Source organism: Lepus europaeus, chromosome 11, assembly GCF_033115175.1.
Source record: "Lepus europaeus isolate LE1 chromosome 11, mLepTim1.pri, whole genome shotgun sequence".
Taxonomy (NCBI): domain Eukaryota; kingdom Metazoa; phylum Chordata; class Mammalia; order Lagomorpha; family Leporidae; genus Lepus; species Lepus europaeus.
In genome coordinates, this window is record NC_084837.1 from 83,640,856 (window position 1) to 83,661,143 (window position 20,288).

Consider the following 20,288-nt stretch of genomic DNA (forward strand, 5'->3'; position numbering starts at 1 on the left):
CCCAGACTGCCATGCGGTGTAAGAGATTCTACAAGGCTGCACACAGTTTTCAAGCCACAGCCAGCTGTCAGAATCTGTGTCTCCCAGGAAGGGCCAGCCTTAGTACCCTTGCCACACTCAGTCAGTGGCAGGCAGGAGCCAGGGAAGGCATGGCCTCAATGTAAACACAGTGATGGACTGCAATACGCAAAACTTGGGCCCCTGCCAGTGAATGCTCTGTATTCTGCCTGGATGGGGGTCTGCACCACAGATCTCCAAGAGGGTGAAGGGGCTCAGAACCCCCAAGAAAAAAAGCTTTCCCTAACATCTTTAAATCCCTGCACAACAAACAAGCTAACTTCTCACTATTAGAGAATGGGGAAGGACACAAAGTAAAAGCAAATGTTATCTGAATATTTAATAGGTTTTATTCCTTATAGTAGTTCATACCCAGGTACTTGATTCTCAAGGCATTTTTAAAGAACTCAACAGCCATTATTACTCTTTATTAATGAGTTGCCTCTGTCTCCAGAGATAAAATTAAATAAAAATATTACCAACAGGTAAAAGTGTACTTCTAGGTCAACTGAGATGGTAAGTTTATATATTTCTATAATTTTTCTTAGTTCAATATTTTCTGAATACATTTTTCACTATCAGTGTAATATAATTTTTTAAATATTTAGGACAATGAATAGCTGTGATTCATATGAAAAATATAATCTTATTATTTCAAATTCCTGATTAAGTCGCTTTTAAAGACACAAAATACTAGAACATTTATTATGAAATTATTTACAATGCTCCTTTTAATAAAATGTAAAATACAAAAATTCAGCAGGAAGTTTTATATTTGACACTTTTCTTCAGAGAAATAAAAAAAGGGTGATGTGGAAATGACAATGACAATGAGTTACTGCAGTCTCTTTTTAGATGAATTGCTAAATAGCATTAGGAAAAATTAAAAAGGGTTATGGCCAGATCTTTTAAAAAAAATGAGCAATGATACATCAACAAAAATAGAGCAAACCAAGTGTGTCTACATCTTCATCTCATCACTAATTCAGTGATTTTTGAAATAAATGCCATGTTAAATACCATGAATACATCTAAAGCTCATCCAAGGAAGCGAAACACTTTGGAATATACTTCATGAAGTTTTAATAAGCAGTCCACCTGTGACCTGCCTAACAGAAATGCAGAAAGGACCAGAGCACTGCATCTGATTCTCACAGCCCTGTTCCCCCAAGAACGCATCTAACACTTACATTCCACAGGGCTGATCTAGCTACTTAAAGAAAATAAAGTATAGAGCAACTAGAAACTTTCTTCACTCTTATTACTAAGTATTTTAAATACGTTTCTAGGTATACATTAGCATTAAATGTTAATTTATGATGTCAAAAGTCTTTCCACTTCTAAAAAACCAAATTCTGGGACTATAAAAATATTGAATTTTACATATCTGAGTCTTTAAAAAAGTCAAAGTGCAACATTTTCATGTATCAGCAAATTATAATTTTGCCACATAAGCTGATACTGAACTTCCAGATTTTGTGAAGGTTATATACAGAGAATCAAGTATGGATGTTTGAAGTTTGGTATTTCATATTTCTTTTTTTATGGTGCAAAGAAGGAAAACAAGCTCCAAAGTAAAACTTGTTTCATTAGGAGAAAATGTTTTCATGAAAAGAAAATAAGAAAAATGTCATTTCTCCCTTTAGTGGCTTCAGTCAATTACCTGGTTTACCAAAAATGTTATCTCGGTTCACTTAGCGAACAAATTACCCTTAAACAAAATGTCAAAATGTCCAACATTTGTCCATGGCTAAAACCTTTTAAAGAACACTAGTCATTCTAAGCTCTTTTCTTATTGTTCATAATAGACTTTAATTAAAAATAAGCCTATTGTCCTTTGCTGCACAATATTAATATTAATGAAAATTTCACTCTGAGTTTAAAGTGGTATTTCTTCAAGGGTCTGGCCCATTCGGCTGGCAGTGTAGAACTGGATTGCTAACATACACGTGGTTATAAAATGACAGTCAAAACTCAAGAGGAAAAGTGTAGAGTCCAATATTAGCAATTCTATGAAAATAAAACTAAAGGACTGCTTGAAAATCTGTAACAAGACAAGAAGAGCGATTTATAGACAACACTGACGCCTGGTCTTCCTTCTAGTCGCAATGCCCTGGGATCTGTGATTAAGAGAGTAGCTGGGGACTGAGAAGGTTCAGTGACGACTGCTTCACCAGTTTCTGTTGGTGTCTCCTTGACCGTGCTTCCTCGATGGCATTAAGTGCTGTCTGTAAAATAAAATATTTATTCTGGATTGTAAAGATAAGTACAGGTTCATCAGTCCCAACAAGGAACACAAAGTAAGACCCTTCTGCCCTCCCAAGTCCACAGTGTGTACTTTAAGCTTACATATATACCCACGCAAAGAAACATCAACAGGGAAGAGCTTTGGGAAGAACGGACGGATACTGTTCACGGTTACGGGTTTAAAGAACACCTGAAGGGAACAGTGCCCTGGGAAATAAATCGCTGACCTTGGCTGTGGCCTTGTCCTTCAGGTAAATCCTCCGGAGGCAGCCTCTGCTGGCGCTGTCTTTTTTGTAGAACAGACCTTGCTCCTTTTTCAAAAGGAACAATGACAGGAAAGAAATGATTGAGGAAAAGAAAAAAATTGGAATCTTTAATTGGATGCTTAAATGTCAACTCAATTTTATAACTGGCAGACAAACGAATACATATATTCAAGTATAACCTGAAATAAATCATCTTGGTGGAAGGACAGTGATTCTGTATGTGAGTTAAAATTTATGAAACTGGATGAATGTACATCTATCAGTATAAAATAATGACTTTCCACAGGCTATGATAAATAGCCTACAGAAACACCACTTGGTAACTCATCACATCTGACAAATCAAAAAATCCTTCCTGTTCCTGGCTGAGAGATAAAATTCTTATACAATGTAAAATACCGTGAATCAATTCTCACCCCTAATCTGAAAGAAAAGTGGTAACTGAGGAAGCTGCAAACTATATGCTTAGTGACACACGGTCGTTCCTAGACTGAAAGCTGGGTTTTATACACTACAGCACACTTCAAATTCTGACATGCCACAGTGAGGTAGTGATGAAGAAAGCACAAAAACTAGCCAGGCGGCCATGGGAGTTCCTCTGATGTGTAAATTTCCATTTAAAAAAAAGTATATCAAAAAGGTCACACCACCTGCATCTTCATTTTGGAAAGTGTCTCTCAGATACTTCAATAGTAAGAGAGCATTATTACTGTTCAGGGAAAACCAATACACTACAGAAATTACCATATTTAGGATGACCGCTTGTGAGATTTTTAAAGGGATGAAAATATGCATAATGCAATCAGTATGTTTCAAAGTCAAGTGAGTGGGAACTAAGCAAAAGATGGGGCATCACCTTTTTTTAAAAACTTACTCTGTCCTTAAAATTCTTCCCTAGAAAAAGATGGAAGGAGAGACACGATGGCATTGTTACACAAACTATGTCAGCATTCTATAAATCCAAATATTATAAAACACAGATATTTTAAACATAATATTTATTTTTACCAAAGTACTTAACATAATCTCCTAAAAGCTTAAAAGAGAGAATGTTCCCAGAAATGCCAAGATTATAGCAAAATGAGCATCCAATGAAGTAAAAAGAATCTCCTGTTTATTGGTGCTTAATTCTGTCAAAAAGAAAATATCAGTACCCCAGTTATTTTAGCAAACCACAGCATCAAAGGCTGTCAGAAAATACAATTACACCAACACAGGGACTGTGCCTTTCTTTCCACCTCAACACACAATAATGATGATAATCCTCCAGACACTGTGCGTCATTAACCGTGAGCCGGAGTTGAAAAGCTCTGGTTTCCACTCACTCAGTTCCCGACATGACCGCGTGGCGTGACTCACGTTTCTCTTACCTTCACGGAAAGCTCGAGCAGATTGTCGCTGACACTGGGAGGAGACACAAAGTCTTCAAGCGGACACTGCCAGTCTACAGACATATTGCCTAGTATTTCAATTTCCTTTAAGCACAACACTCGCCTGTATTGCAAAACAAGACAAAAACATCCAGGTAGTGATAAAGATAGTTAATCATTCTCCCACACATTTCACTGGGCTGGACAGCACAGCTAGAACAGGCATGACAATGATGCACGCTTCCTGTGGGGAAAAAGTCGATGCAACTGTCAAAGCGCAAATAGGACACCTACCACCTAACCAAGCCAACTTGCAAAATCCCCCTTCTGGCAATCCTGCAGAACTCAGAAAAGTGTAACTTTTTTTAACTGACAAAAAAAAAAAAAAACTGATAGGAAAATCATTTTTGCAACAGGAATAGACCATACTCTCATCTGGGAAGCAATAAAGGCAACAGCCCCTGAAAATGTTTTACTTGGAAAAGTATTAATTGCTCTTTACTGTCAGTCATTTATGCCTTCCAGTCAAGAAGAATGTGCAGGAAATGTCACAAAACTGAAATGTCAGCAAAGATTCACTTTAGGACTACTAATAAAGATCAGATTTGAACACTTTAATGCTAATGTACTATATCACAGACTGAGTTTCCCATTTTACTCAACAGCAATGGGGAGGGGGGCAGAATCCTTAAAGGGCACCCACACTGATTTCCCTGTGTTATGATTTAGATTAATTACTAATAGAACCACACTTATTTAAGTTTCTATTGCAGGCAGCAAACCCAGAAAAGTAGAATTGTTGATTTAACAAATACATAGGGGTGTCAAGGGAAGGAAGATAACATTTCTGCTTGAGAAGTACTGACAGGCTGGAAGGGGAAATTAACATGTAAACAAACGCTACAGCACAACTAGACAAGTGCTGTGACCAAGCTGGCAGAAGTCTCTGGAGCACTGCAGAAAAAGGCAGATCCTACTGGTCAAGTAAGTGACAGGAGAGAGCAAGCTAAGCCTCTGCCTGAAGTGCCAGCATCCCATATGGGCACTGGTTCAAGTCCCGCTGCTCCACTTCCAATCCAGCTCTCTACTATGGCCTAGGAAAGCAACGGAAGAGGGCCCAAGTCCTTGGGCCCCTAAACCCATGTGGGTGACCTGGAAGAAGCTCCTGACTCTTGGCTTCAGATCCTCCCAGCTCCGGCCACTACAGCCATTTGGGGAGTGAACCAGCAGATGGAAGACCTGTCTCCATGTCTCTCCCTCTCTCTGTCTGTAACTCTACCTCTCAAATAAATAAATAAATAAATAAAATCTTGGGGCCTACACAGTGGCACAGTGGGCCTTAAGCACCGCCATCTCATATGGGCACAGGTTCTGCTAGGTAGCAAGTAAGAAATTGAGCCTATGTGTGTTTATGAGACAGGCCTGAAGACCAGCACCTACTGCAGAAGCTCCAGAAGCCCAGCATCTTGCACTTCAAAGTCCTGCTCAGAGCCTGATTGTTAGGTAGGAAGTCAGAAATGAGCTTATGTGTCTGTGACAAAGGCCTAAGGAGTTGACATCTAGGTTCAGCATCCGCATCTCAAAGTCACCTTGACAGCCCTCCAGGTGCAGCCCGGTATCTGCACTTCAAACGCCCTGCCCCTTCTACTGGATAACCATCCTTCCTCTAACCAGGAGACACCAGTCAGGCTTCCCCCTGTCTGATAACTTCAGGGGGAGAACTCAGAAAGGAATTTTTCATATTTACATCCAAAAAGTCCTTTGTTCGGGAGGAGGAGAAGGAGAGGGGGAGGGAAGGCAAGACCCATCCCCTTAAACCTCCCCCTCCCCAGCCTCAACCAGACTGGGCACTCAGCCCTCTGCCTCTCTGCTGAGCCGCCCGCCTGGCCTGCCCAGGTGTACCCTCTCCACTCAACCATGTAACCTCGCTCTCCCCAGTCTGAGCGACTGGGCACTCTCTCTCAGGTTCTGTCTGGAGAGGTGCCCATCCGTTCTTACGGATGTCCCTGCCCTATTAAACCTTGCTATTTTGTTTTCCACTGCTCTCTGTCTCACGCATGAATTCTTTCTTGCGTGAAGCCAAGAACCCTTGCTTCTCCAGTAACATCTGGCCCCAACTACTGAGTTATCTCTATCACAATCAAAATCAGGAGGTTTAAAAACAGAAACGAGAAAGCCGCTATCTTTTTCCTTCAATTAGTACAAATGGTACTCAAGCCCAAATTCAGAAGCTTATCTTCAATTTCCGTCTCTTCCATGTCCAGTCAGTCACAGCATCCTCTCTGAAGTTCAGCCCCTATTTTCATTCTCCTCCTTTTGGTTCAGGCACTCACCACTTCCTACCAAATTAACTGCCATAGTCTCTGTGCTGGGTGGAATTCCAAGACGGTCCCTAAGGCCCTGTCCCCCAGGGTGCCCTCTGTGTAATCCCCAGGACTAAGAATATGATGGACCTCACTCTCATGATTAGTTTTGTTTTAAGGCAAAGGTGACTTTAAGGTCCTGGCCTAATCACATGGACTCATTAAATCCATGTCAGAGACCAAGATTCAAGGAGCCCCTGATGGCTTGATGGTGGAGGGAGCCACATGGCAAGGAATGAAAGCGGCCTTCGAGGAGCTGAGATCAGTCCCACTGCTTTCAGAGATCAAGGAAACCGGGATCTTAGTCCTATGACTGCAAGGAGCTGAGTTCTGCAAACAACAACAAGTAAGGCTGGTGGCAGATTCCGTGGAAACGTGTGCAAAGATAGAAAACCGTTAAGCAGCTTCTGGCCTCCAGTCTGACCCTCTTCCAATTCAGTATTCGAACTGCTGCTAGGGGTCTTCCTATACCACAAACCTCAGCATCTAACTCCTTGTTCACAAGATGTCACTGGGAAAGAGAAGAGATCACTTGTGTGTACTGTGTGCCTACATCTCTATATGAGAAGCTGTAAGAGTCAACAATTACAGTCTCAGGATTCTCCACTGCAATCACGGCAAAACCTAAACCCTTAAGATCTTATGATCAGCCACCCATGATTCTTTGCTTTAGTTCCCAACACGTCCCCACTAACACCCTACCATCCAGCCATTCCAAACTGACCTACTTAACCTGCCACTCTGCGCGACACCTCTGCCAGCCTCTTGTTTACCTGTGTGACAGACACATGCTGAAGCAACCCCCATCATAGAAAAACCTCTCTTTCCCATGAAACTTTGGTCCCCATCTTACTGAGCCAATAGTTTTCCCTATGTTCTTAGAGTTTTGAACACCACTTTTTCTTGGCACCTATCACACTGTGCTGTCAGGTGATTTGTAGGTTCCCTAAAATGAGGAAAGGAAAGAGATGCAACTTTCATCGCTGTGTCCCTACATCTATCAAATAATAATGGTTAAAAAATTAGCTCAATGATTGATATCCTAATAAAGATTATTGAAACACATTATTTAGCAAGTACTATAGTTTTAGCTTAATACATTTAGATCATGAGAATTTGTGGTCTGCTTCTAAAATCCAGTAGGTCAAAAACACAGGGGCAGGTGCTGTGATGCAGCAGGGCTAGCCACCACATGCAACACCGCACTCCACAGCAGAGTGCCAGTTTCAGTCCCAGCTACTATGCTTCTGATCCAGTCTTCTGTTAATGCATACTGGGAACGGAAATGATGGCTCAAGTGCACGGGCCCCCACCAGCCATGTGAGAGATCTGAATGGACTTCCTGGCTCCTGGCTTCAGCCTGGCACAGCCCTGGCTGTTGGAGGCATTTGGGCAGTGAACCAGCAGATGGAAGCACATGCACACACTCTCTCTCTCTTTCACTCCATCTTTCAAGGAGATGAAAAATACAAATAAATATTTTTAAAAAGAAACCAACACTGGAATTACATTTTGGATGAATTTCAATATGTAAAAATTAAAAGTCCTATGCACTGAAAAACTCAATAAATCATTAAAATATTAATATGACATTAAGTAAAAAAAGAATAGTATCATTCAGTATAAAATGTTCTTTAAATTCAGTAAGAAAAAAATAGATGAATAAAAAGTAAGAAATATGAGCAAGTAATTCAAAAAACAGAAACTATAAATGGATGACGTTAAAATGTTCATAATCAAAGAACTGCTAATTAAAACAAGGTATTTTCTACCACTGAGCTACCAAAATTAAAAGTCTAAGTGATAACTCCCAGTCTCAGTAAACAAAGGAGAAAAGCCACTTTCATATGGATATGTAAATAATTGATACAACCTTTCTGAAAAACAACCTGGCAATTTGTACAAAGGGTGTCGAAACTTCTTTTAGGTTAGAAATTCCACCTATAAGAACTTTGTGTAAAGAAATAATAGAGGGGCCGGTGCTGTGGTGTAGCAGGTAAAGCCAACACCTGCAGTGCTGGCATCACATTCTGGCGCTGGATTGAGTACTGGCTGCTCCACTTCCGATTCAGCTCTCTGCTATGGCCTGGGAAAGCAGTGGAAGATGGCCCAAATCCTTGGGCCCCTGTACCCATGTGACAAACCCAGAAGAAGCTCTTGGCTCCTGGCTTCAGATCCACCATTTGGGGAATGAACCAGTGGATGGATGACTTCTCTCTATCTCCCTGCCTCTGTTTCTCTGTTACTCTGCCTTTCAAATAAATAAATAAATCTTTAAAAAAAATTTTAAAAATGAAATAATAGACAAAACATTATTGTTTGCTGTAAAAATATAATAAACTATGAGGATGACATTTGGCCTGGCAGTTAGGAGATCATCTGGTACACCCACATCCCATGTCATAGTGTCAAAGTTCAAGTCCCAGCTCCAGCTTCCTGCTATTGTGCACCCAGGGAGACAGCAGGTGATGGTTCAAATAGTTGGATCCCTGCCACAAACATAGGAGACACAGAATGAGTACCCAGATCCTGGGTTTAGCCTGGCCCAGCCTTGGCTGTTGTAGGCATTTTATTATTCTTTTAAGATTTATTTATTTATTTGAAAGTCAGAATTATAGATAGACAGACAAATAGGATCTTCCATCCACTAGTTCACTCCCCAAATGGCTCAATGGCCAGGGAAAGGCCAGCCCACAGCCATGAGTCAAGAGCTTCTTCTGGGTCTCCCATGTGGATGCAGGGGCCCAAGCACTTGGGCCATCTTCTGCTGCTTTCCCAGGTGCATCAGCAGGGAGCTGGATTGGAAGTGGAGCAGCTGGGACTCGAACGGGAGCCTACATGGGATGCCGGTGTTGCAGATGGTGGCCTAACCTGATACACCACACTGTCGGCCCTTATTTTGGGCATTTTTAGAAGTGAACCAGCTTATTAGAGTTCTCTACCTCTCTCTTGGTCTCTTTCCCTCTCAAATAAAATAACTACGTAAATAAATATATCATAAAACATTAGTTATAAAATATTAGGAAGGTAAAAACTAAGTATCAAATAGCAATAATTTAAATAAATTATAATATATTCATAAACTAAGAAGTGATTAAATAATGATGTTATCAAAGAATATTTAATAGTTTGGGAAGATAATCACACTATAACATTACATAAAAAAATCCAATTCAAAAGAATGAACATAATACATTTTCGTAGCTTTACTAATATATTATCATATTAATATAGATTGTAACAGCCTTATATGCAAGCCAATATTGGGCATCTCTGAATGATAAGATTGTTGGTAAAGGGTGTTATCATATCTTCAAACCGTGACTTTTTTTAAAACTAGAACATTTTTAAGAATAAAAAGGACAGCTGTTAATAATTACGTTGAGACAAACTATCTCTGTCCCATGCAAGCAGAATTCATGGTGACTTTAGTTATTTTTATCTTTCTAACGATGTGTACTGAGGTTGGCAATCTATAGCCTTCAAGTGAAATCTAGCCCCAGGCCTATATAAATGAAACGCTACTGAACACAGCCATGCCCACTCTTCATATGGTGGTCAAAGCTGTTTTCCCCCGACAAGGGCAGGGATGAAAAGCTGATAACCACAACAGGGCTCTCAACATCTCTGTATTTATTATTTGATTCTTTGAAGGAAGTGTGTTGACTGCTGATTTATATTATCTATAGTAAATAAGCATAACTCAAGCAATAAAAAATTAAGTATCTTTAAGAATTAACTTAAGTATTCCTAAGAATACTGAATTTAGAAGAACTGTTATTTCAATATAATCATCAAAGGCCAAATAGATCAGCATACAGATAACCAGCTCAATCAGAGAGAATCCTTCAGAAAGAGTCAACTAAGCCTAGCAAGGAGGCTTCATCGTACTGGTCAGGTGTGTTATTTCACTGTCTCCTGAAAAGCTCCTGAAGTGACTAGATGTAAAATTGCTATGATCTTCCAATTTACTTGAAAAAAAAAAATTCCTATAGAATGACTTAAGTCAGAAAGGACTAACTCATATTACCAAAACCAAAAAAAAAAAAAAAAGGAAGGAAAAAAAGAATTGATTCCCAATGCCAAGTACTGAATTGCATAAAAAGTATAGAAGTTTAAAATGAATTAACATATTACCACTGTCAGCTAAGAATCATACACATCATGGTTTAATTTATTGGAAAAATTTTAAAAATTATATGTATTACAAAAAAGTGATTATCAAATTTGAAAACTGCTTTTTACATTGTTTTGTGAATAATTTTACTTCTTAACAAACGGGCAAATCACACAACTAGGTATCTCTTATACAACTGGTTGACCTTCTCTTTGAAAAAACTTCCAAGTCTAGAAGTCTGAATCCTGCCACCATTCAGCTTTCTTCTTACCCCTTCCTATCCAAACAGACTTAGGTGCCGCAGCAAGGATGCAGATTCTGCCTACCACATCTTAGTCCTTAAAAAGCACATTACCTTGCAAGTCTGCAACTCACCAGTCTACAACTATGATTTTGGGATACATTTCTTTTCCAGATAAATCCCAGGGGAAAAAAAACTCAGTCGTTTTGTCTAAAGTTATTTTATTGGGAAAAATTCTCTACCACTTCCAAGTGGCTTAGGAAAAACTGGGGCAAACACACAAAAATAAATACAGCCTTTGAAAGGGGTCTGCTAAATCACACCTAGGAAAAGTGATTGCCACACAAGCCTCCAAAACAAGGTTTGCAGCTCACAAGCAACACACAGTATGGCTACTGCAGGTGTGAAGCCTCTTCGAGACTCTGCCTGAGCAGTCACACAGCTTGGATGGACCACGCTGAGTGCTGGTTTCAGCATCTCTCACATGATGGCTGTGGAGAAGATAATCCCCAAGGATGCACCTGTACGCGTATGATTTACAATTCTACAAAAATGACCGTTTTCCCACTGAAGTATAGTTCTCCGACACCCCTGCAGCTCTAGCCTTCAACATTCTGACTTTGAATACAAGTAGCCTGCAATGGCGAAAATGCCACTTGAAGTTAATACCTGTTTGTAACCATGAAGACTGTCTTCTTGCTTCCGGGAACAGCACAGTGGTATAGGTAAGTTTCTTCTTCCATCTTTTTGACTTGATTCTGAAAAAGAAAGAAGACTTAAGATTTGGGAAGGATATGCATTCAAACAGTGTATTAGCTGATTATAATAGAAGTGTTAAGAAAAAATTTACTCAAAAATATAATTCTCTATATTGGCAAATAATGTTAGAAAAAGATTTGTAGCATGATTTTAGTTTCCGCTACGGCCTTAAAAGAGAAATATGTATGAAATGTTTACCAAATTATCTTCTGGTAAAATATATTTTGTTCTAAAGTAACTTAAAAATTTTAAAATATCTACCAGAAATAATTATACATTTAAATTAAGCATCATATAAACATATGCTAATATCAAGCTATTACATTAACAGGGATTCCTAAACAGGGGCCCATGGCAGGACTTAGGGGTGGTTCTATGAACTGCCTAACAGAATAAAAAATATGGTCCTACAACTTTTTTCAAAGGATGCTTTGTGATTTTCATCTGTGATCCCATTCACAGATAGACATTATATACAAAATAAAACTCTAAGATAATTGATATTTAGTGTTTTTGAATATTTGATCTTATAAAGTATATTTATGTATCAAATTATATTTCTGATTGAAAAGAAGGCATAGTGACAATGTTAACACAAACATGAAGATTACTAAGACTTCAAAATAGCTGGCACAATTTATTCCTAAAGATAAATACAAGCACAAAATAATTCAAGTATAAACAGCAGTACATTATAATACTTTTACTTTCCTGTTCAACTATCTCAAAACTACTGGTTCTTGAATTTGTCAACACACATTGAAACCCCACAAAATATTCTTTAAATAATTAATGCTAATGAAATATCATTGACATGATCTGTAATGCATGATTGAAGATCAGATGATAATACATACATGAATATACAGGATATATACATACTTAACAGATAAAATAATAATATTTTGTAAACAAGAATACAATACCAACATTATTAAATATAATGTAATTAAATATAAGAAATATGATCACAAGCAGAGAGCAAACTTGATGTTACTATTTTAATGCTTAAATGCACATTTTAAAAAGATGCTTGTTCCCCAGTCATTCCTCAACAATTACAGAAGCAACAAACAAGGGAGATGAGTCCCGAATTAGAACCAGGACATCATCTTCAAAATGAGCCTCAGGAAGGGGTGTAACTTTCACCTGTGTGAATCAGTTTAAACCTGTCAACATTTATGCCTCGATTTCTTCAGACAGAAACTGGGAAAGGAATATATTAATTTATATACTTATCTGTGGTTTGAAATTTTATTATGGTAAAATACTTCGATCTGACTTGCAAGTACAAGAAATATTTTCTATCTTTTATGCATTTTCATTAGTTAACAAGCTATTGTGCTTCAAACCATTAAGAGCTTAAAGTATAATTTATTATATAACAACACACTTTAGGGAACCTGTTTTTAGTGCTACTAAAAATCCACTGTACTCTGAGGTTTAGATAAAGGTATTCAACCACTGATGACAGCAAATCAGATTAATTAAAAAACAAAGAAAGTTATTCCCCCTTTCCTAAATGCAATGTGACAAACTTAATAATATGTTGCCCAAGCCCTTTAATAAGTAATTCAATTTTCTCAAACAAATTCTAAGGAAATAATACAAGATAACAAAAAATATATAGTGAGTCTTATCACAACATTATTATTGTTAATAAAATACAAGAAACTATTTAAATTTTAGGAATTAAGAAAAGTGAAATCCACATCAGACTACCTCCAGAGATGATAAGGTAAGTTAAGAATTTTAAAGCATTTCTCAGAATATATAAAAACATAATTTTTACAAGAAATAAACATAATTTTAAGTATTGAGTGATCCTAAATACATACACCAAAATGAATATTAAATTAAAAATTGGCTATATATACATACAAGTGTCTCTCTTTCTATTTACACACACACACACACACATACACACTCACACACGACATAAACAGTAATTACCCTAGGAGAATAGAGGATTACCAGAAGAGAATAACCTATAAAAACAGTGTATGATTTAGTAATTCTCAACCTGAGTAATAAAGGACACAAAGCAATTCTTGGGAGAAAAAGTAAATGAGGATCAAAAGATAACCAAGTAAATTACTTAGAATGTGGCCATCTTACCAAAGGGGCTAGGAGGACATCATTTTACACCCCAGTACTCTTTTATATTTGCATGTTTTATTATTCTTGGTCCATTGAGGACAGAAATCGTACTTGTTTTGTATACCCAGCACAGTCTAAATAATAAATACTTTTTACTCAACAAACTGATCATAGCAAGATGGGCAAGAGATGAAATAGCCTAAATGTCTCAATTTTCTGTGCCTATATTTGCCACCCACGGGAAAAAAAAGCTTCAGTCCACTTGTTAATGTATAATCATTCTATTTCATCCAGTAATTATAATAATATATTAAAGTTTAAGAGTTTAAAATATTAATACCTCAACAAAAGCTAATAAAAAGATTAAGGAAACTACAGGTTGGGAATCCCTAAGTTTAAACACCAAAATGCTCCAAAATGCTCCAAAATCTGCAAGTTTTTGGATGCGGACATAACAGCACAGGTGGAAAATTCCACACACAGCCTTATGTGACAGCGGCAGAAAAACACAGACACACTATAAACAATGTATAAAACTGCCCTCAGACTATGCAGATATAGTGTGTATGAAATATAAATGAACTTTGTTTTTAGAAATGGGTTCCATGCCCAGGATATTTCATTACATATAGGGAAATATTCTAATTTAAAAAAAAAAAAAAAAAAACCTGAAACACATCCAATCCCAAGTATTTTGGATAAAGATACTCAACCTATATTTAGTTGAAATAATAAACAGTATTTTGAAGTTTAGTGCTCACTAACACACAGTGTAAAAAGGGAAAGCACAAAGAAAAGATTAGTAAGATAATGAACTAAACAATTAAGAAGTAAACAATAGGAAAAAATAAGGGACAGGAGCCCCCAAAAGTTGTCTCATTAAAACTGCAATGTATCTAGGAAAATTAAAAATTATTACTTTTACCTAAGAATCTTAGGAAGGGGAATTATTAGTGATGACTTAAGACAGTGCTGATTCTCATAGAAAACTGTACATGCAGTGACATTTCTGTCAACCCTCAATTATCTAGGCACAAGAAAAGTTTGTCAGCTACGTTTAATATTTACATGTTTTGTTACATTTGATCCCTTAAGGATGGAAGTCACACTCCTTTTGCATATCCAGTACAGTCCTTAGATGTCATTTTTTTTTCTTTAAAGTACTTATTTTAACTAGGAAACATTCAACTTACTATTTTTATAATTATCATTTTAAAATAAACACTTGTACATTAACAGTTCAAATATACCACACATTCAATCTAAGTTTACACTTTGGTTTCAATTTGAGGGAAGCAGGAAAGCTGCATTATAAAACAGTGCTGAGTCAAGTATTTCCATTGTTGATGAAAAATAGACTGAAATATAATTTAAGAATTAACTATGGGGGCCTAATTTCAAAATGATAATTCACCATCATTTTAATTGTCATAAGATAACAAACACTCTCTAAAGAATGAAAAGCAAAAAAGGGTTTGTTCTTAAAGGTAAAGAAATCTGTAAGTATTCAAGTACCACATAAGTAAACTGAATAATTACAAGTTCACCTTCTTTAATGTTAATTAAAACTAATAATTATGATATGAGTATAGCAAATAGGGAGATTCAGTTTTTGAAAAGCATAAATGGTAACGGCTGAAAATGTACATAAGATAAAATGATTGCTATTTATTTATGAACAATACTAATAGGTCAAAACAGGAAAAAATAGATTGAAGGATAATGTATTCTCAAAATTCGTATGCCAGCCCTTATTTGAAGTCAAAGGCTCAACTCAGGGCAACTAACACTCAGTTACTAAAATATATGCTCCAGTTACCTGCAAAACAGAAAACCAGTGTTATAGTTTGGGTTTGGTTTGAGCATGTCCCCAGAGGTTCTGACATGAACCTGCTGTAAAGCTGTCTGGCATCTTCACAAGAACTAACAAAATAGGAGAACTCTAGCTTGCTTCGCAGGATGCCGAGGTTGAGAAGTAGTGGAACTTTCTAGAAATGGGCCCTGATGGGAGATGACGGAGTCTCGGGAGCCCCACCTCGGCAGGATTACACCGGCCTTGCAAGTGAGTCACCTGTCCTGAGAAGGGATTGTTATAAATCCAGGCCTCTTCCACACCTGGCCTGTTTCCCTTCCACGTGTCCACCATGCTGTGACACAGTCCAAGTGAGCCCTTACCAGAAGTCAAACACAGAGTTCGCCTGATCTCGGACTCTCAGCCTCCGAAATTGTAAGCAAAATACACTTCTCTTCTGTGAAAAGCCACCCAGCCTGATATGGTTTTTTTAAAACAAAAAACGTGGATGACAATAGCTGTGTAATTCCACACTCAAGGCTCACAAACATAAAGAACACATCCCCCAGAATGGCCATGGTAATTGTCTCCTTTTTTTTCCAATTTTATACAAATACTGTAAGATAAAATTTTCCAGATGAGAGTTAAAGTATCTCCTTCTGAACCCAAAAACGTCTTTCATGCACTAGGTGAAGAGGGATTTGATTTCCTTCACCATTTAATCTTTTATACTGATTATGTATTCCTGCACAGTAGTTCCAGGGACACTGCCATTTTTATTTGCAGTCAAGCCACTACTGTGAAAAGTTGAGGTGGAGGTGAGAACTGTCAAGGAAATTTCATTAAAATTGACTCTCAAGTTAATTTACACACAATTAGTACCACAGTTTGTTTTGATTTTTAAGGATGAAATCAAGTAGTAGTATAGGAAACATTTACTCCTGTATTTCCAGTTCTTGCTGTGTAGGCAGAAAAAGAAAGAAAATAAAATTAGAAGCATGCAGAAAGATAAAATGTAATCATTTACAATAAAAACCAAAGGCTAAGAACAAGTAAGGGTCATTTTATTTTACAGTGAAGGTAAAACATATTAATGTCTCTGGGGATAGGCCAGTCATGGAAGAATAGCAATTTGCACAAGTATGTATTATTTAGATATACTGAAGTTTAAACTGAAATAAAAGCCCAAAAACCTTAAATTTTTTTCTTAAGTTTAACAAGATCTTAATTGTATATAATCTTTTTTTCTCTCCGCCAGTTCTGTTTACCTGAAAAAAAAATCTAGATTTGCACAGTAGTGTAAATAAATTAATTTGGTTGGGAGAAAAAAAGCAGCAAATTCCAGTAATTAGCTACAAAGCAGGAAACCAAAACTAAAGTTAACTAAATGAGCTATTACAGAAATGGTGGTATCGCCTCTGGCTTCTTTTAACACTATTTCTACTGCACAAAAAGAGCTTTGCTCCTGTGCGGGGGGGAAAAAACAAACAAACAAACAAAAAACAAAAACAAAAAACAGTTATTTCCACATAACACATTATGCTAAAATAAAAAACCAAAGATCAAAATCTACTCTACAAACCATATATGTAATCCTTCAAAGAAATTCATGAATTAAGAACTTTAAGAACCACTCATGAAATCTTGGCCCCAGAAATCTGAAATAAATTTCACTAAGGACCACGAAGAACAGAATTTACCTCAAACAAGTCATAGCCCTCAGACTCCTGCCTGTCGTAGGGACGGATGATGCCATCTTCATGGATCAGGCGAGGGGGGCGGAGGCTACACACTTCCTCAGTGGATTCTGCTGCCCTGAACAGAGCAGCCAAGCACGTGTAAGAAAATACAGGAGACTCTTTCAAAGTACTACAAATAAATGTGCTGTTTAAACATATAAACATGATTTAAATAAAAAAAAAAAACAGAAATAGCCATTTTAAATAAGTTCCCCAACATGATGTAAAAGGCATTAAAATCAAGTCCATCTCCCCACTCTTAAAAAGAAATGTCAAAACAGTAAAATCTGGAATGAGGTCACCTGCTGTTTGTTTCCTTGGTGCCAGCACAGGGCCTAGCGTAAGATAGGTACCAATAAACACTTGAGGAATAAAAGAGAAATTGAACCGTAAACGATGCCTTTTCTTATTCTTTTCTGGTGGCACTTTACCTTGTGAAGCTGTCATAGCTTTCATTACTTTAAGATCCTTAAGAGCAGTCAAGGGGCTGGTGCTGTGGCACAGTAGGTTAAGCCTCCACCTGTGGTGGCAGCAACACATATGGGCACGGGTTCAAGTCCCGGCTGTTCAAATTGCAATCAAGCTCTCTGTTAAATGGCCTGGGAAGGAATGGAAGATGGCCCAAGTCTTTGGGCCCCTGCACCCATGTGGGAGACTTGAAAGAAGCTCCTGGTTCCTATCTTGAGACTGCTGTAGCTTCAGCTGTTACAACCAGTTGGGGAGTGAACCAGTGGATGGAAGACCTCTCCACCTCTCCCTCTCTCTGTAACTCTGCCTCTCAAGTAAATAAATAATTTTTATTTTAAAAAAATAAGGAAAGAAGAGCAGCCAAACCAAACCACCTAACCTGTGTATGTATCCCTAGCAGCACTCAGTACCTGGACATCCACCTTGCACATGCTGTCTACTCAATTACCTCTGAATGCCTTGGAAGGTACTGCTGGCCATATCTATGATTCCACCAGTCGGACGAGCCACAGCACCAACAAGCCCTTTTCCAATTCCTTTAAAGAATCCAGCAGCTCCCTCCTTTTTGGCACCTTCAGAAAGTCAAAGACAGCACATAATGACATTTTAAATAAGCAAGCTTGACCTCAACTAAAACCTGAGACAAATACAGAACTGTTTTACCCAGGAAGCTACCAGAACATGCTTTCTAATTCAATTAAATGTAGACCTGAGTGACAGAACAGTGGTTCTCAAAGTGGGTCCGAAATGCAAACCCTTGGGCTCCACACCAGACCTACTGAATCAGACGTTGTGGAGGTGGGGAGAGCAACCTGTGTTTTAATTAACACACCAGGTAATCCCAAAGCACGTTCAAGTTTGAGAACTACCAAGCTAGGAGGCTAGTGGGTACCTGTGACCACGACCAGAAAACACTGTTTTATTAACGACAACCATCAGATTTTTTTTTTTAACCAGTGTATTTAAAAATAAAATAACAAGTTTACTGAAATAAGGTTCACATACCTCAAAACACCCTGTAACACAAGAGTGGGCAAACGTTTCTACAGGGGCCATTTGGATATTGGTAACAGCATTCACGGGCCACACAAAATAATCAACTGAACAATTAGCCTGCTACTGTTTTACTCAATCTCAAGTGGCACCCGCGGTTGTCTTGGCAGGGCCAGACCAAATGATTTCACAAGCTTTATCGTGGGCCGGATGTCCCCCACCCCTGCTGTAAAGTGTACAAATTAAATGCTAATTCAGAATCATGCAACCATCACCATAATCAACTTGACAAACTTTTTACGACCTCAAAAAGAAACCTCATGTCCATTAGCAAATCATTCCCACATATGCCTACTCCTCCCCAGGTTACCTCTCCTTCCCACTCCTACACAGGCAACTACCCAGAGATATTTTGTATTGCTATGGTTACACCTATTCTGGACATTTCATACAAACAGAACTACTGAATATGTGGTGAACTCTCACTGCCTTTTCCACCTCACCATGCTTTCAAGGTTCCTTTTGTTGTATGTATCAGTCCTTGATCTCTTTCTTCGGGTAAATAATATTCCATTGTATTGATACACCACATTTTCTTTATTCACACATTAGGCAGTTGATTAGGGTTGTTTCTACCTTTTTGCTATTACACATAATGCAGCTAGGAACACTCACAAACAAGTGTTTGCATGAACACCTGTTTTCAATTATTTTGGGTATAAACCAGGAATAGAATTGGATCACATGGTAACTCCATGAGTAATCTTCAAAGGCATTGCCACAGAATATTTTCCTCCAAAACAGCTATGCTATTTTACATTCCCATCAGCACTGTTCATGGTTCTAATTTCTCCACGTCATCTTTAGTACAGCCATTCTAGTGGGTGTGAAATGGTATCTCACTGTAGTTTTGATTTGCATATCCCTGAAAACTAACAACATTAAGTATCTTTTCACATGCTTATTGGTCATCTGTATCTCTTCTCTGGAGAACTGTCTATTCACATTCTTCACCCATTTTAAACTGGACTATTCTTTTTTAATCGAATTGTGAAAGTTCTTTATATATTCTAGATACAAAGATCAAATTAGATACTGCATAGTATTTGCAAAAATTTTCACCCATTCTGTAAGCTATCTTTTACTGATTTTGATGCACAAAAATTTTAAATTTTCAAGCGGCCCAACTTAATAATTACTGCTTTTATTGTCTCTGCTTTTGGTGTTATTTCTAGGAAGCCTCTGCTTAACCCAACATCATCAAGATTTACTCCACTATTTTCTTCTGAATGTTATATTTTGCTATTATATTTAGGCTTTTAATCATTACTAGTTCACTGGTTCTTTTTAAGACTTATTTATTTATTTGAAAGGCAGAGTTAAAGAAAGCAGAGGCAGAGAGAGAGAGAGATCTTCCATCTACTGGTTCACTTCTTAAATGGCTGCAATGGCTAGAGCTGGGCCGAGTTGAAGCCAGGAACCTGGAGATTCTTCCGGGTCTCCCATGTGGGTGCAGGGGTCCAAGCACTTGGGCCACCTTCTGCTGCTTTCCCAGGCCATAGCAGAGAGCTGGATGGGAAGTGAAGCAGAATATGGGATGCCAGCACTGCAGGTGGCAGCTTTACCTGATATGCCAGAGTGCTGGCCCCAAGTTCACTTTTATATATGGTGTCTAGGATGCAATTTTTTTCTTTTACATGTTATTGAGTTATATGAGCATTCTTACTGAAAATCAATTAGGGGCCGGTGCTACGGTGTAGTGGGTTGAGCATCTGC

At 37.9% G+C, this 20,288-nt stretch overlaps 1 protein-coding gene across 1 annotated transcript in view; it reads right to left on the minus strand.

Annotated features, from left to right (window-relative positions):
* Positions 1–1,283: 1,283 nt before the first annotated feature.
* Positions 1,284–20,288, minus strand: part of VPS13C (vacuolar protein sorting 13 homolog C) — a 197,979-nt gene continuing 178,974 nt past the window's right edge. The window contains exons 78-83 of the mRNA XM_062206048.1: positions 17,968–18,091; positions 17,013–17,127; positions 11,331–11,419; positions 3,941–4,064; positions 2,532–2,615; positions 1,284–2,285 (exon numbers count right to left, since the gene is read on the minus strand). Coding sequence (XP_062062032.1) covers positions 2,184–2,285; positions 2,532–2,615; positions 3,941–4,064; positions 11,331–11,419; positions 17,013–17,127; positions 17,968–18,091 — 638 coding nt within the window. The 3' untranslated portion in view covers positions 1,284–2,183. The remainder of the gene's footprint in view (positions 2,286–2,531; positions 2,616–3,940; positions 4,065–11,330; positions 11,420–17,012; positions 17,128–17,967; positions 18,092–20,288) is intronic.